The 16,248-nt window shown below is 48.2% G+C and overlaps 1 protein-coding gene across 3 annotated transcripts in view; it reads right to left on the bottom strand.

The window, feature by feature from the left end:
* HMGXB3 (HMG-box containing 3) overlaps positions 1-16,248 on the bottom strand; it is an 81,198-nt gene that overhangs the window by 43,615 nt on the left and 21,335 nt on the right. For all 3 annotated transcript variants that reach the window (XM_029583465.1, XM_029583463.1, XM_029583464.1), the window contains exons 6-9: positions 12,826-12,921; positions 11,706-11,837; positions 1,602-1,999; positions 1,187-1,362 (exon numbers count right to left, since the gene is read on the bottom strand). In XM_029583465.1, coding sequence (XP_029439325.1) covers positions 1,187-1,362; positions 1,602-1,999; positions 11,706-11,837; positions 12,826-12,921 — 802 coding nt within the window. The remainder of the gene's footprint in view (positions 1-1,186; positions 1,363-1,601; positions 2,000-11,705; positions 11,838-12,825; positions 12,922-16,248) is intronic.

Genomic DNA, 16,248 nt, shown 5'->3' with positions numbered 1-16,248 from the left:
ACTCGCATAGCAATTTTCAAAAGCCCATTTACCTGGCATGTGCACTTAACACAGGTAAAACCTACTGAAAAGACAATGGAATATTTGGTAGCAATTTCCAAAAGCTAACTTACACGGGTAAAGTGCATTTACACATGTAAAACCCAGTTTGAAGCAAATAACCATGTTTGAAAATCAGGCCCATACTTTTTAAAATAAAAAAAAATGTACACATAAGTCCAACTCTACCCCCTGCAACTCCTTTAAGCCTCTTCATGTAAAGCTTTGTGCATACAGTGCGTAATTTCACGTGCCTATTAGTCATGTAGTTTTCTAAAGGTAAACCTGCAGAACTCATAAGAAACTACCCTGTATAAGCTTGATAAATCAGGCTTATACAGGGTTAATGTTCCAACTTTTACTCCTGGGGGAATTCTGTGCAAAAACATTTTTAAATTCTGCGCACAAAAACTGAAAATTCTGCAAAATTCTGCAAACTTTATATTGGTCAAAATAACACAATTTACATGACAATCTTTAAGTAATTACATTTTAAATTATTACAGAAAAAAGTTATTTAAAGTTGCAGAATTTTAAATATTTTGAGCAGAATTTCCCTAGAAATTCATTGGAAGGGTCCCTTCCACATACAAACACCCTCATACAGGCTCCCTCACTCTCTCTCACACACACACACACACACACACATCCCCTCATACAGGGCCCTCTCTCTTGCATACACACCCACACAAGCTCCCTTTCTCTTTCACGCATACATCCTCACACAGGCTACCTATGTCTCTCTCTCACGCAGCCCTTCACACAGGCTCTGTCTCACACATGCACAATCTCTTCACACAGGCTAGCAGCCTCACATACACACAATCCCTTTTTCATACACACGAGCTCCCAATCTCTCACACACATACACACTCCTTCACAATCTCCTCATATAGGCTCCCTCTCTCTGAAACCCACACTCAAGCATCCCCCAGCCCCCTTCTCTTATCTCCCATGCTCTCTCACACCCTCCCCTCATATAGGTTCCCTCTCTGAAACCCACACCCCCTCTTACCAACCACGCTGTCTCTCACCCTCCCCCACACCACCTCTCCTCTCTCACACCTCTATCAGCAAATCTAACATGCCTTTCCAGGTGCTAAGCCTGTCACTGCAGTGTCCTCAGACTCTTCATTCCTGCTATTACCATTTCTAACGAAGATCTGCCTGCAGCCTGCCTGATCCATGCCCATCTTTTGACCTGAGCTGGCAGGAGCTGGCAGGATGGCTCTCATGGGTCTTGCTGCAGCTAGTAAGGAAGGCCGTGTTCTTGTTTTGCCCTTCAGTTCTGGTCCTCTGAGAGTAGGCGAAGAAGAATGCATTCTGGATGAAAAGAAACATTTATTAAAGCCTAAATATCCACATGGGAGGACAAGCCAGGGAAAGATGTTCCACAGAGTAAGACCTATACCCCCTGCCCTTGGCTTTTGACAACATAATTATCCTGTTAAAGCATAAGCACCCCTTGATCATGATGTGTAGGCAGCACTTTTCTGAATACCTAGGGATTCACAAGGATGCTCAGCTGGTACAAATCACAAAACTCTCCATAAAACACTTACCCCACAGATGTCTTGAAGGTGATGGCTGGAAGCTGAAGGGATTCTTTGCTACTGGCAGCCTCTGCAGGAAGGATTTTTCCTTTCCCATTGCTGTCTTTTTGTTCCTGTGTTACATGGCTAGTCTGGGCTGCTATATCCTGTCCTCGCATCTTTAAATCACTTGTAAGCACATAAGCTTCAGAGATGACCACTTCCTCCCATTCAGCATCCTGCAACTGCTTACTGAGAGCCACTGTGTTCAGAAGTTGGCTGATGGCCTCTGTGCTCTCTTGGCTGGATTTGGAGAGGTGTTCCTGATCAGGTGTTGGCTCCAGGACTACTGATTGGTTTCTTTTGGTAACTGGTACCTTTGCAGGGCTACCTAAACTTTGCTGAGATTTTCCCATCTCCCTCTTTTCCTGTAAAGCACACCCCCCCAATTTAAAAAAAAAAAAAAAAAAGAGATGTGTAAGCCTATTATAAAGGATCATAGTATGACAGCTAATGAACATTTAACATAGTCAAGAAGTAACAAACAATATCTCAGCAAAGTGCTCATTGAAATGTTTTGTTACTGGCCACAGTAACTATCTTCCAGCAAAGTAGCAGTTGTTTAACCTCAAGCTTTGCCACAGCATACAATAAACAATATTCTGCAAAATGAAAGTAAAGCAGATGTCTCAAGAATATCTTGAGATGTATATTCAGCAGCCAGATAAACCTATCCGGCTAACTTAGCCTGTATATTCAGTTATCTGGCTAACTTTAGGACAGGTCTACAGCACGACCAGAGTTAACTGGATAAAAGAAAATTATTCCTTACCTGCTAATTTTCGTTCCTGTAGTACCATGGATCAGTCCAGACAGTGGGTTATGTCCCCAATCCAGCAGATGGAGTCAGCCAAAGCTTTGAGGGGGCGTCACCAGGAGTGCTACTACCCCCTCTGCAGGAGTTCAGTATCGAGAATATCCAAGCCCGAGTAAAACAAGAACCCCAACATTGGATCAAGTTTAATAAACGGCAAAAAATCAGCCGAAGAACGTAGACAACAAAACCGTACCCTTCCCACCAACGGGTGGGGGGACGAAAGGTCAGCGTGTCAACCCCAACACAGAACTGTGAAAAGAACAGAGACCTGAGTAATCGTGAGAGACAGCAAGACTACCGTCCCGTATGAGAAAAATGGAGTCGAGCAGGAATAGGACCCAAAATGCGGTGGGCGTCTGGACTGATCCATGGTACTACAGGAACGAAAATTAGCAGGTAAGGAATAATTTTCTTTTCCCTGTACGTACCTGGATCAGTCCAGACAGTGGGATGTACCCAAGCGTCCCTAAACCGGGTGGGGACCTGCGAGACCCGCTCGTAGAACCTGCTCACCAAAGTGTCCAAAGACCGAGGAAGCGAGGTGAAGACGATAGTGTCTGGAGAACGTGTGTAACGATTTCCAGGTAGCTGCCCTACAGATTTCTTGAGAGGAGACCGAGCGGGTCTCCGCCCAAGAGGCCGCCTGAGAGCGTGTAGAATGCGCGACAATACCTGGCGGGGGAGTCCGTCCCACCCCAATGTAGGAAGCGGCAATGCCCGCCTTCAACCATCTGGCAATGGTCGTCTTCGAGGCCTGAGCTCCCTTCCGAGGACCGGACCAGAGGACGAAGAGATGGTCAGAAGTCCGGAAGTCATTCGTAGCCTCCAGATAGAGGTGCAGGGTGCGCTTGACGTCCAGAAGCCGGAGAGACCTCGGTTCCGAAGAGGAGAAGGAAGGAAGCTCCACCGTCTGATTCACATGGAAGGCGGACACCACCTTCGGGAGAAAAGAGGGAACAGTGCGAATCGAAACCCCGGAGTCCGAGAACCGGAGGTAGGGTTCCCTGCACGACAGGGCCTGCAGCTCCGAGATGCGCCGAGCGGAGCAGATAGCCACCAGAAACACCGTCTTTAGAGTGAGATCCTTGAGCGTCGCATTTCGCAGTGGTTCAAACGGAGGTCCCGACATGGCCCGTAGCACTAGGTTGAGACTCCAGGAGGGACAAGGATTCCGCACCGGAGGCCGCATGTGTTTGACCCCTTTGAGAAAACGGAGAACATCCGGGTGCTGTAGCCGGGAACCCCCGTCCCGCAAGAGCGAGCCAAGGGCGGCCACCTGAACCCGGAGAGAGTTGTATGCAAGACCCTTGTCCACCCCTGCCTGCAGGAACTGAAGAATCTGAGGAACCGAAGCCTCAGCGGGACTCGTGTCCAGTCCGGCACACCACAGCTCGAACACCTTCCAGACTCGCACATAGGCTACCGACGTCGAAGTCTTCCGAGAACGCAGCAGTGTTGAGACTACCGCCTCCTGGTAGCCCCGGCGCCGGAGGCGGCGCCTCTCAAAAGCCAGGCCGCAAGACAGAAGAGTTCTGCCTGGTCGAAAGATACCGGGCCTTGGTGAAGGAGGCGGGGGAGATGTCCTAGACGGATGGGTCCGTCGATCACCAGTTGAATCAGGTCCGCAAACCAAGGTCGTCTTGGCCACTCCGGGGCGACGAAGATCACCGGTCCCTGGTGGACCTCTACGCGGCGGATTAGTCGTCCCACCAGTGGCCACGGCGGGAACGCGTAAAGGAGCAGGTTGGTCGGCCACGGGAGTACGAGAGCGTCCACGCCCTCCGCTCCCCGCTCTCTCCGGCGGCTGAAGAACCGGGGAGCCTTGGCGTTTCGTGCGGACGCCATGAGGTCGAGGTGGGGGGATCCCCACCGCCGAACGAGCAGCTGCATCGCCTCGTCGGAGAGGGACCATTCCCCGGGGTCCAGAAACTGACGGCTGAGGTAATCGGCCTGTATGTTGTCCACGCCCGCGATGTGCGAGGCCGCCAGGCGGGCCAGATGCCGTTCCGCCCACTGCATCAGCATCTCTGTTTCGAGTGCGACCTGCGGACTGCGGGTGCCGCCCTGCCGGTTGATATAGGCCACCGTCGTCGCATTGTCCGATAAGATCCTTACCTCCCGGTTCTGGAGGAGAGGTAGGAAGTGTTGGAGCGCCAGTCTGACCGCTCTGGTCTCCAGTAGATTGATGGACCACTTTGATTCCTCCGCGGACCACGTCCCTTGCGTGGCGCTGCGGTCGCAGACCGCTCCCCAGCCTACAAGACTGGCGTCGGTGGTTACCACGACCCAATTTGGAAGATCGAGAGACACGCCGCGGGCCAAATTCTCCGGATTCGTCCACCAGGTCAGACTGTTCCTGGCAAACAACGGTAGTGGAAGGAGCACCTGGTAGTCCTGCGAAAGCGGCTTCCAGCGGGATAGCAGCGCCCTCTGTAGAGGCCTGAGGTGCGCAAATGCCCAAGGGACCATATCGATGGTGGAACCCATCACCCCTAGGAGCTGCAGGTAGTCCCAGGAGGTGGGAACCGATAACGCAGAAAACCGTTGTATGTGTTCCCGCAGAGCTTGCGCCTTGTCCTGGCGTAGAAAAACCGCGCCCAGACGGGTGTCGAAGGTCGCCCCCAGGAAATCCAAGCGCTGCGAGGGCACCAGGGAGCTCTTGGAAAAATTCACCACCCATCCGAGGGACTGCAGAAACTCTATGACTCTGGCCACCGCCTCCTGTCCATGCCGAAAAGACTTCGCTCGGATGAGCCAATCGTCCAAGTAAGGGTGAACTAGGATCCCCTCCTTCCGCAAGGCAGCCGCTACCACCACCATGATCTTGGTGAAAGTGCGCGGAGCCGTTGCCAGTCCGAACGGGAGAGCCACAAACTGGAAATGTTGACCCAGGATCTTGAACCGTAGCAGACAATGATGCTCCCGGCGAATGGGGATGTGGAGGTAGGCCTCCGTCAGGTCCAAGGAGGCCAGGAATTCCCCCCGATGCACCGCCGCGATCACGGACCGCAGCGTTTCCATGCGGAAACGAACCACCCGAAGTGATTTGTTGACTTCTTTCAAGTCTAGAATGGGCCGGTAGGAACCGTCCTTCTTCGGCACCACGAAGTAGATGGAATAATGGCCCGAGCCCACCTCTCCGAAGGGCACGGGCGCAATGGCGCCTATCTCCCAAAGTCTGTCCAGGGTCAACTGCACCGCCTGTCGCTTGGTGTCCGAGCCGCAAGGGGAGAAGATGAAGCGTCCCTTTGGAGCGCGGACAAACTCCAACGCGTAGCCTTGCCCGATGGTATCCAAGACCCACTGATCCGAGGTGATTCGCGCCCACTCCTCGTAGAAGAACGCCAGTCGCCCTCCGATCCTGGGGACGGCGGAGTGGGCGAGCTGAACATCATTGCGAGGACTTGGGCGGGGGTTGACCAGCTGCGGTGGCGGGACGCGCGGGGCGGCGCCCGCGAAAGGAGCGAGACCAGGGCTGAGACCTGGAGGCAGAGGGCCTGGTTGACGGCGGTCTGTAGTTCCGGAAGCGCCGTTGTGCCCTGGCTCTGGTCCGCGAGGACGGAAAAGTCCTGGTGGAACGATACCTGTCCTCCGGCAGGCGATGGACCGCATTTTCCCCCAGCGACTTGATGATCTGATCCAAATCCTCCCCGAACAGGAACTTGCCTCTAAAGGGCAGGGAGCCCAGGCTCGACTTGGAGGATGTGTCCGCCGCCCAGTTGCGGAGCCATAGAAGGCGCCGTGCCGCTACCACCGAGGCCATAGAGCGGGCGAGGACCCGAAACAGGTCATAGGAGGCATCAGCCCCATATGCAACCGCCGCTTCCAGTCTATCCGCCTGGGCGGCCTCCCCAGCCGGTAGGACCTGAGAGGTGAGCAGTTGTTGAACCCAGAGCAGGCTGGCCCGCTGAACCAGCGAGCTACACATCACCGCCCGCAATCCTACTGCGGAGACCTCGAAGACCCGCTTGAGGAAGACTTCCAACTTGCGATCTTGTGCGTCTCGTAAGGCCGCGCCCCCTGTCACTGGGATGGTTGTCCTCTTCGTGACAGCTGTCACCGCGGAGTCCACTTTGGGAACTTTGATGAGATCGAGAAAATCGTCCGGCAGAGGGTAGAGCCTCTCCATGGTCCGGCTGCCCTTGAAGGAAGCTTCCGGGGCATCCCACTCCCCGGTGAGAAGCTGGAGGAAAGAATCATGAATGGGAAAAGCCCGAGCCCTCGGCCTCCGGGCTGCCAAGACCGGATCCCCCTTCCTCGAGGAAGTGACCACCGCGGGCGCTACGGGCGCGGGAGGCTCCGGTGGTGGATCGAGGTCCAACTCCTTAATAACCTGTGGTAGGAGGTCCTCCAACTCTTCCTTCTGGAACAGCCGTAGTGTGTGCGGATCATCGCCTTCTGGAGTGGTGTCCCCTGGACCCGAGTCTGTCGGATCCGATCCAGGGGAAACGGGTCCTGTGCCCGCAGTCCCCGCGCTCCCCGGGAGCCTGGCGCGAGCGGGAGGGAGGGGGGCCCCCACACCCGCCGGAGCGGGGGGGGCCGGGGGAGACAGAGGGGCCCCCGCAGGTAGGGAGGGCCGCGGAATCTTGAGTGGAGGAGGTCCCGAGGGAGGCTCAAGGCTCTGTAGATATGCGGTGTGCAGCAACAGTATAAACTCTGGGGAAAACCCCTGTCTACCGGAGGGGGGCTCCGGGGGGGGGGGCCCCCGGTGGGAACGTCTCCGGGTCTGATTCCGGGAGTAAATGTGGCGGGGACTCCCCCGCATCCCCGGTCCCAAACGCCGTCTGCTCCCCTTCAGGTGGTGCTGAGTGTAAAATGGCCGCCGTTCCCGCCAGGAATGGGGGAGGGGCCGGCCCCCGCCGCCCGGGCAGACCTGCTAAACGGGGGAAATCGATGAGGGGGCGCGAGGTGCCCTCCCCCCCGGGGAGACACCTCGCACAGATGCCCTCCCTCGAGATCCGCGAGCCCAGCTCGCCGCAAGCAGAGCAGCGCTCTGGCCGCGGCATCGGGGCTGAGCAGGAAAAGCAACGCCGGCAGAATAAACCACCCGGCAGAGCCTCGGGGGGGGCCGAGAACGGGAGCGCCGCTGCGGGAGGGGGCCCGGACGGCCTGCACAACCCGAAATGAAAAACAACGGCACCGCGGGGGGGCCTCCTGGCCGCACGACCCGCCGACGACGCTCTCCCTGCCTGCCTCTGCAGCCCACGAGGAGCCGCGAAAATGGCCGCGGGCAAGGGAGAGAAACGCGGAGGGGCCGGTCCTAGAGGCCTCCGCGAGCCCCTCCGTCGAAAATCAGCTGCAAGCAAGGGAAAAAAGCAAACAAAACAACACTCACTTACCCCGCTCGCAGGAGAGAAGAAGAAGAGAGAGCAAGACAGACACCGAGGGAAGCCACGCCTCCCAATTAGCCCTCTAACTTTTTTTTTTTTTTTTTTTTTTAATTAAAACAAACTTGATCCAAAGAGAAGAAGTAGGCAGAGAGAAAGACAAATCAGAGAAGAAATACAAGAACTGCCTGAGGTAATCGGGAGCAACCCGGATTCACTACTCGCATCTGCTGGAGTCAGAAGATACTGAACTCCTGCAGAGGGGGTAGTAGCACTCCTGGTGACGCCCCCTCAAAGCTTTGGCTGACTCCATCTGCTGGATTGGGGACATAACCCACTGTCTGGACTGATCCAGGTACGTACAGGGAACTTGAGTTAGCCAAATAACATATCTGACTAGCTCAGCTCTGCCCCGCCAGATAAAAACGTATCCAGATAAGTAGATATCCAGCTAAGTGGTGGCCGCTGATCCCAGGCAGATATTCAGCTGCCACCACTTAAGCCAGATAAGTTGAACCTTATCTGGCTAAGTGGTGCTGAATATCTGCCTCCCTTTGTTTATATATTTAAAAAAGTATATTCAGTCTTAGCATCTAATTTAGTTAATTACAACAGTTATTTCAAGCTGTAAGTTTGAATGCCACAAACCACTTATCCAGCATATTTTGTGCATACAAATGGAATACATAATTTAAATAAAATGCAGTGGGTAATGGGAGAGGAAAAAGCTGGGATACGGGAACATTTGTGCATGCCTCTGAAATGCATCCACATCAAGATTTTTGTGCCCCATCATATAGAAACATAGAAATGACAGCAGAAGAAAACCAAACGGCCCATCCAGTCTGCCCAGCAAGCTTTCACACTTTTTTTTTTCTCATACTTATCTGTTACTCTTGGCCCTTATTAGTAGCTTTTTGGTTCTAGTTGAAGAAGAATACTTAGATGCTTTAGATACTCATAAAATATTTCACAGTGCTTACGTTTATCCTTCTACTCGTCTTATCACATGGCTAAGAATGAATGGTCTACCAGCTCTCCTATAAAAACATTAATACTTATAATCTCTCATCCTCCTCATGCAGCAATTGTGACTTACAATCTGCTCCCAGATGAGATAGCACTATTCACCACTATCTAACCTCGCACACATTATACACACAAGGGTAACTCTCAAAGGAACTTCTGCAAGCAAAAATGTGCTTTATCCACAGAAAGGAGAAATGTATTCGTACCCGCTAATTTCCTTTCCTCAATTCCAGCCAGACTAGTCCAGACACAAAGGCTTATGCTTACCAACCAGCAGATGGAGACAGCGACTAATAGATTCGCTGACATCACTCCTTATAGGCTCCTGTGCTGACCTCAGCCTGCCACTATATCCTGTAAAAGCTAAGAAATTCACCTCTCCATCCTGAAATCCAGGGGGATTCCAGGAGAATATAGTTTGATTAACCAGAACTGCAGAACAGAAACTTTATAAAAACAAACTTACCACTAACTTAGGGTAAATTTACCAACAATACTTTTTCTTGAAATATTCAATAGCGGATAAACCTGTTTGGCAGAATAATGAGTGTCCTGGGCTGGTTTGGCTGGACTCAAGGAAAGGAAATTATCAGGTAAGGATAAGTTTCTCTTTTCTCTTCATCCAGCCAGACCAGTCCAAATGTATGGGATGTACCAAAGCTACTTCTCAACTGGGTGGAATATTGCCAACCCTGCTCTCCAATCCAAATGCAGCTTGCTCCCAGGCCCAAACATCCAACAGAAAATGCCTTGAAAAAGAATGTAAGAAAGACCAGGTGGCCGCTTTACAAATTTCCAGCGGTGACACTATTCAAAGCTCCACCCATGAAGCCCCTTGAGCTCTCACGGAATGTGCCTTCAGACTCCTGGGCAGAGTAATCCCCTTATCTATGGAAGCTGCTCCAATTACATCCTTTATCTAAAACGCCAATGCCTTCAAGATTGCTTCACCTCTCCTGGTCCCTCCAAGCAAGCTTTTTCCAAGAAAAAACAGTATGCATATAAGTGCAAATCCCACCCCTGAAACTGCGGGTAAAACTATGTGCCTAGATTTCCTATGGGTGTGCTTTCATCTGCCAGCAAGGAGGGCAATTTTCTAAAAGCCCATTTCTGCAGGCACAGCACTGTTTTACTCGTACAAATGGATATGAACATTTACCCTCATAGGGACAATGTTTAGATCTATGCGTTTTGATGCAAAGCCTACAGGTTTGGGTAGACACAAACACACATGCACACACACACACACATGCACACGCACACACACATGCACACGCACACACACATGCACACGCACGCACACACACACACACACACACACGCACGCACGCAGAAAAAGCAAGGAATGGCTGGGTAGGGTGATAACGGATTATGTACTGACAGGATGTTTGAGGATCTAATGAAGAGAAAGGAGGGGAGAGAACTAGATAATTCTTGATTTCATGCCTCTTTTTTCCCCTCATGACGAACTATGCATGGTTGTTAAGGCAAAACCCACAAAAACAGAAGTTTAGAATTGCATACCAAGCTTAAAAGGCATGTTTTATGACTCCATGATCTGGATTTGTATGTCACAGAAGCTCTAGATGTGTGGGGTGGAGGAATGGGGGTTAGGTGTCTGTACATGTATATGGGATGTAGGTCAATAGACTGGAAAGGAGTGGGCAGGGATGGTATATATTGGGGGGGGGTATTTATTGGGGAAATGGCGGGGCACTCTTTCCCCCTTGTACTCTCCAGTTTTTTCACATTGCCTGCCTACCAGGTGGAGGTAGTGGTGGTGATATATATGGGATGGTGGTGGAGATGAAAGGGGGGGAGTGGGAGAGTATGTGTGTGTGTGGTGGAGACACTCTTTTCCCTATGTACACTTCAATTAGTCCAACCCTCCCTCTCCACCCTCACACTCTCCACTTTCCCCCTCTTTTGAGTAGGAGTGTTGTGGGAAGGATGGGATGCACTTTCTCCCTTGCACTGTCTATATTGTCCCTGACCCCATCCTCCCTTCCCACTCTCCATTTTATCACCTTCTCACTCACAACCTTCCCTGTGTTCCCTCCCTTTCATTCACCCTCCCCCTCCTCTCACTCACTTACATGTATAGTAAGCAGGTGTTCCCGAGAATGGAGTTGGGGCAGGGAAAGGAGAGTGGAGCAAATTTATTTCCTTAATTCTCCTTTTCTTTAAAATGAAGCAATCCCCAGTGGGGAGATGCACATCCACCATCTGCTGGAGACGGAGAATACTGGCAAGCTGTCACTGCAGTTTGCTCTGTCTCCATCTGCTGGTAGAAGTGCATAACCCACTTGTTCTGGATTCATCTGACTGGATGCTAAGAAACTAGAAATTTGTACACTGCAAAATGCTAAAAATGTCTCTTTCCCTTTCATTTTTTAAGAGCTTGATTTGCTAAAGGACTTGTGTGCAAAAATCCAGTTTCTGCGTGTAAATCCCTTTTTCAAAATCAATTTGGGGGTCTATGCACGAAACACAACTTTGCGCATACTTTTACATGTATAGTAAGCAGGTGTTCCTGAGAATTGAGTTGGGGACGGGGAAAGGATTCACACACACATTTTCCATTGTTGAAAGTAAGCATCGAAATCCACATGCATAAAATTACACCTGCTCAAGAGCAGCTGTAACTTTGTGTACGCGTGCCGCGCCAGTGAACCTGCGCATTTTCAGAGTGGATTTACGCGAATAAATCCGCTTTGACAATTTGGGTTAAAGCGTGCTGGTGAAAAAGTGCCAGCAGACTTTAGCCTGTGTGTGAAAAATCCCCCTCCCTAACCTCAAATGCCGATTTAAAAGCTTATGTGCATCGAAGGCACCTGAAAGGCTTCTGACTCATGAGGGAAAAGAGAAGAGAGATTAGACTTCAAAGAAAGCAGAAAATACCTTTGGGACCCATTTACCTCCCAAGAAATTCCCACACAGCGGGCACTTGGGTGGCTTGTGCCTGGTGACATAGGTGAAGGAGCAGCCAGCACTGGTGCAGTTTCCACGTCCCCGGCGAGTGTAGGTGGAGGTCTGAAATTGTCAAAATAAATAAATAAGGATGGGGTAACAGCAGGTTAAGGTACAATTCAGAACCCCCCCTCCCACCATCCTGTGTATAATCTCACAGCTGAACAATGGCACTCTACTGCGGAAAAGTTGCTGTCACTTTTAGATATGCGCCAAAACATTGATCTATGTCATCAGTAAATGTAGTGGTCATAAAATATGATAGACTGACAGCATTAACAACCAAGTCCGCTATTATCTACAGACCACCACATCGTAGGCAGCAGCAATATTTCCCTATTAATCATTTACTGAAAAGAGCATCTCTTATGACAGGAAGTTAATTCAGTCTACTCGATGAGTGGTCTCTGCCGAGACTGCCAAGTACAGTACCAAGAAATTCTGATGCTGGGTTGTTTTGTTTTTTTTTATTGACACAGACACCTATCCATAGGAAACCAAACTAAGGATCTCTAAGCAAAGTCAATCAATTCCTTTCCTGATAAAAACCCTTGTTGTATTTTACTTACATATATATTTATTGACCGCACCTTCCAAAGTTCGGGGCGGTTTACAGCAAAATAAGCATAATAAAATACTGACTAAAACATTATCAAATTATAAATAATTAAAATGACAAAATGATAAAAGTAAATCAGACAAATTCTACAGATGGTGCCGACGTACTCAATATAGGAGGCCAATATCGACGAACATCATATTCAAACAAAAGTAAAATCATAGAAAATCTCTGAAAGTTTGCTTGAATAGATGGTGTTTTATAGCTTTTTTTAAATTCTTTTTTGTTGTTTAACGTCCTTATGTGTGGCTGATTTGTTCTGCAGTTCATGTAGAACACCTTTTACATCAGCTATGCTATATCCATTGCTTCCGGTCATTAATAGCTACAATTTTCTTTTTTCAAAGAGCAGGAAACCCTTGTATGTCCCCCACAATTAGGATTTCAATTTGTAAACATCCTCAAGGTCAGAAATAATTCTGTATTACCAACCAGTTTGATGGAAGACGGATTGTCCACAGTGGGGTGAACAAGAGGCAGCATGATGAACTGGGTAGTGGGAACTGCTGTGCCGTTCTCACTGGGCTCCTTAAATTCAGAACAAGAAAAATAAACAAATAAACAAATAAACAAATAAATAAAGAGAACTAGAGAGAGTCAGAGGAAGAGAACAAGACACAGAGAAAAAGCCACAGTGAAAGAGAAAGAAATACAAAAAGAAAACATAATCCCAAATTCCTGATTTGTTTCTGACATTCCTATCTCAATATTCGGTAAAATGGTGAGCAGCAGTTATCCGAGTAAAGTTACCTGGATAGCTTTAGACAAATATTCAGCAGAACTTACCTTCCGCTGAATATATTCAGCTAAATGACCTGGATAAAGTTATCCGAGTAACTCTGCCACTCACCAGTTTACTGAATACTGGATTAATAAAAAAAAAAAAATTAGCAGCGGAGCCCGCCCCCACACCCCCCCCCCACTCCAAATCTTCCAAAAATCTGCGGTACAAGCAGGGACGATCCCCACCATGTGCCTCCCAATGTCTTACAAAAGACCAGCGGGGATGATCAACCTAACAAATGAAGTACTTGTGTAAATCCTCACTTTGGAATCCCCAAAACATTCCCCAGTGTGGAGCACGAGAGCCTTTTACCTCCTCTGTATTCATTCTCCCCTGACTGGGCCCTCCACTGGAGCCACTCATTTCTGGAAGACCTTGGGGGGAGGAGCTTGTGGAGATGAAGGTGCAGGATTGGCCCTTCTTGTGCCACTGATTGCTTTCTTTCAAGAGACTGGATTGGGTGCAGGGAGGAGGGGCGGGATTGGGCAGTAGTTACTTGGCAGCGACATTTTTGGTTTTCTGTTGTTATCTGGCTAACTTTAGGCCCGGATTTTTTCCAGATAACTTTACCCAGCTAGCACTGAATATCATTGCTAGCCAGATAAACTTAAGCCATAGCCCCAGAATGCCCTCACCTCCTGCAACTTTTTTGTTTTTTAAATCTGGCTTTGTTTTAGCTGGGTAGTTACTTATCTGGCTAAAACTTAAGTCGTTTCAGCGGGATGGGATATTTAAACCTTATTCATAACAAACCACAGAGGCAAATAAAATGATATATCATACATCATGCCACAAAATTTTTATTACAAAACATTTTTGAGCTGAACACACAGAGACTAAAACAAAGTATGGTATACAAAAAAAATATGCCTATCGGAAAGAGCAATTTCCATGAAATAATCACTCACATATATACCGGTATATACTCTTAAGGTGCATAATACCAAATGTTTCTTGTTCCAAATATTTCAATCCCATATAAAACACTCCCCAAATAAAATACCCTCAATATACCACCCTTCAAAATCCCATCCAGTTTGTTTTTGTTTTTTTTATAAAATATTCACTAACCTTATCCCAAACGTTTTTCAAATAATTACCAAACTTTACCACAAGGATATCCCTCCCTCAGATTTGGGAGATATTTGGAATAAGAAACATTTGGTATTGTGCACCCAGGACCGGTGCTAGCTTTTTTGCTGCCCTGTGTGAACAATTTATTTATTTATTTTAAAACTTTTCTATACAGTCGCTAAGTTATATACCATCGCAACGGTTTGCTGCAGTCCCCCACCCCACTTCATTCATTCTCTGCCTCGGGCCTGCCAAAAAAAAAAAAAAAAGCCCAGCTCCTTCCGGCAACCTAAACTTTAAAAACCTGTCACCCTCTACCCTTCAGGTCTTCACCCCCTCCCCCAGAACGCATTGCTGGTGCAAGAGTATGAGGTGTCCTAGGCAAATCTTATACCATTGCACCCCGCCTCCTGTTCTCTCCATGTACACAGTTAAAAATGATGCATTTATAATAGATTTTGCATGAAAAAGAATATTCAAAGGACAGTCTTCTGGAGGTAAAAAAAAAAAAAAAATATATATATATATATATATATATATCATAAGTATTTGCATGCACTTCTTTGGGGCCAACCAGAAAATACTACAAAAAACCCCCACTTGGAACCATATGGCATTAGGGCTACTGTAATGCGTGTTAGGTGTGGGTTTGACCCTCAGAAAGCCATGAGTAAATTACAATATAATAAACCTCCCACACCAAAACAGCACTAACTGCCAGCACTTCAAAAAAGTAACAACCCCACACCAGGCCCTAAAACATCAATACACCTCCAATTAGGAAAATAGAAGAAACCAAGCTGCTATAGATTCCTACACACCAGCAGAATATCTCTGCACGTCACACCTGCAGAACATAGGCAGACAGGAAAACGAAACCATAAAATATAAATAGAAACATGCAGGCAAAAAGTGAACAGGAAAACCTCAACAAATCAGACTCTATGCAATGCATCAATGGAAAAACAGAAGTCACCAGTTCTCAGCCATTAAACATTAAAATCAAGAAATAGAATAAATACATCAATCATAATAGTAAAAAACATACTAATAAAAAGAATATTTCAAAACAGCTGGTGAATGGAAGATCCAATAATTAAAAACTCAAACAATTTGTTTTCAATTTCTCACTATATCTTGCTTCTAACTACCAATTCAAGATAAAATATCTTCGTAACAATTGGGCTTAGCTGCAGTTGAGTGGTAAGAATGATCATGAAATTTAGGGAAAAAAAGGCCATGCTTCCCACTAACAATTAACTCCAATCTGTATGGATTATAACTAGAATTCTATCAGTTTATTCAAACATTGAATCGAAGAGATTTATGTAAAGAAAAAAAAAATCTAAGAAAAAGCCAAAACAACACTACAGAAAGGGGAGCCTGGAGTTAATTGACGAAGCATTATAGTTCACTAATGAAGTAGAAACAGCTGGAGGAGTTAAGTAGGATGATCATGAAGATATGGATGTAAACTTGATGTTTATTGTACGGGACTGATGGGAGCTCTCAATGAAGCAAGGTCTTTCCACTAATTCTCAAAAAGCAGGTGGGCACTTTCAACTTGAAAATTACAGCAGGAATAAAAAAAAAAAAAAAACAATCCCCCTGGACTTTTCAGCAGTGTGGGCGGTTTGAGAATTGCCCATTAAGAGGACCAACTTCCAATATGTGGTGTAAATGGAGCTGGGAGGTGCTGTGGCCTACTTCGCTAGCCTCAGCAGCAATGGTCTCTCTGCTTTTTTTTTTTTTTTTTGTGGTCATGCGCTGGGCACAGAACTTTGGCCGAAGGACGCGAGTGAGGCTCCTTCTCATGGCATCCTCCTCTCTTACGTGGTGATTGCGCCAATGTTTTATGGAGAAGCTGAGCTGTGCGCTACTGTAAGTGTCTATGTGTATGTGGGGAGGGGGCTTGTCCCCCATTATATGCTGCTTCTATCCCTTTACCCCTGGGGGTGCCCTATGGCACCTGCTATTTTGTGGGTATTTTTTTCACG

Source organism: Rhinatrema bivittatum, chromosome 18, assembly GCF_901001135.1.
Source record: "Rhinatrema bivittatum chromosome 18, aRhiBiv1.1, whole genome shotgun sequence".
In the NCBI taxonomy this organism is placed as follows: Eukaryota; Metazoa; Chordata; class Amphibia; order Gymnophiona; family Rhinatrematidae; genus Rhinatrema; species Rhinatrema bivittatum.
The sequence above is the reverse complement of the archived record's forward strand: the minus strand, read 5'-3'. Positions and strand labels throughout refer to the sequence as shown.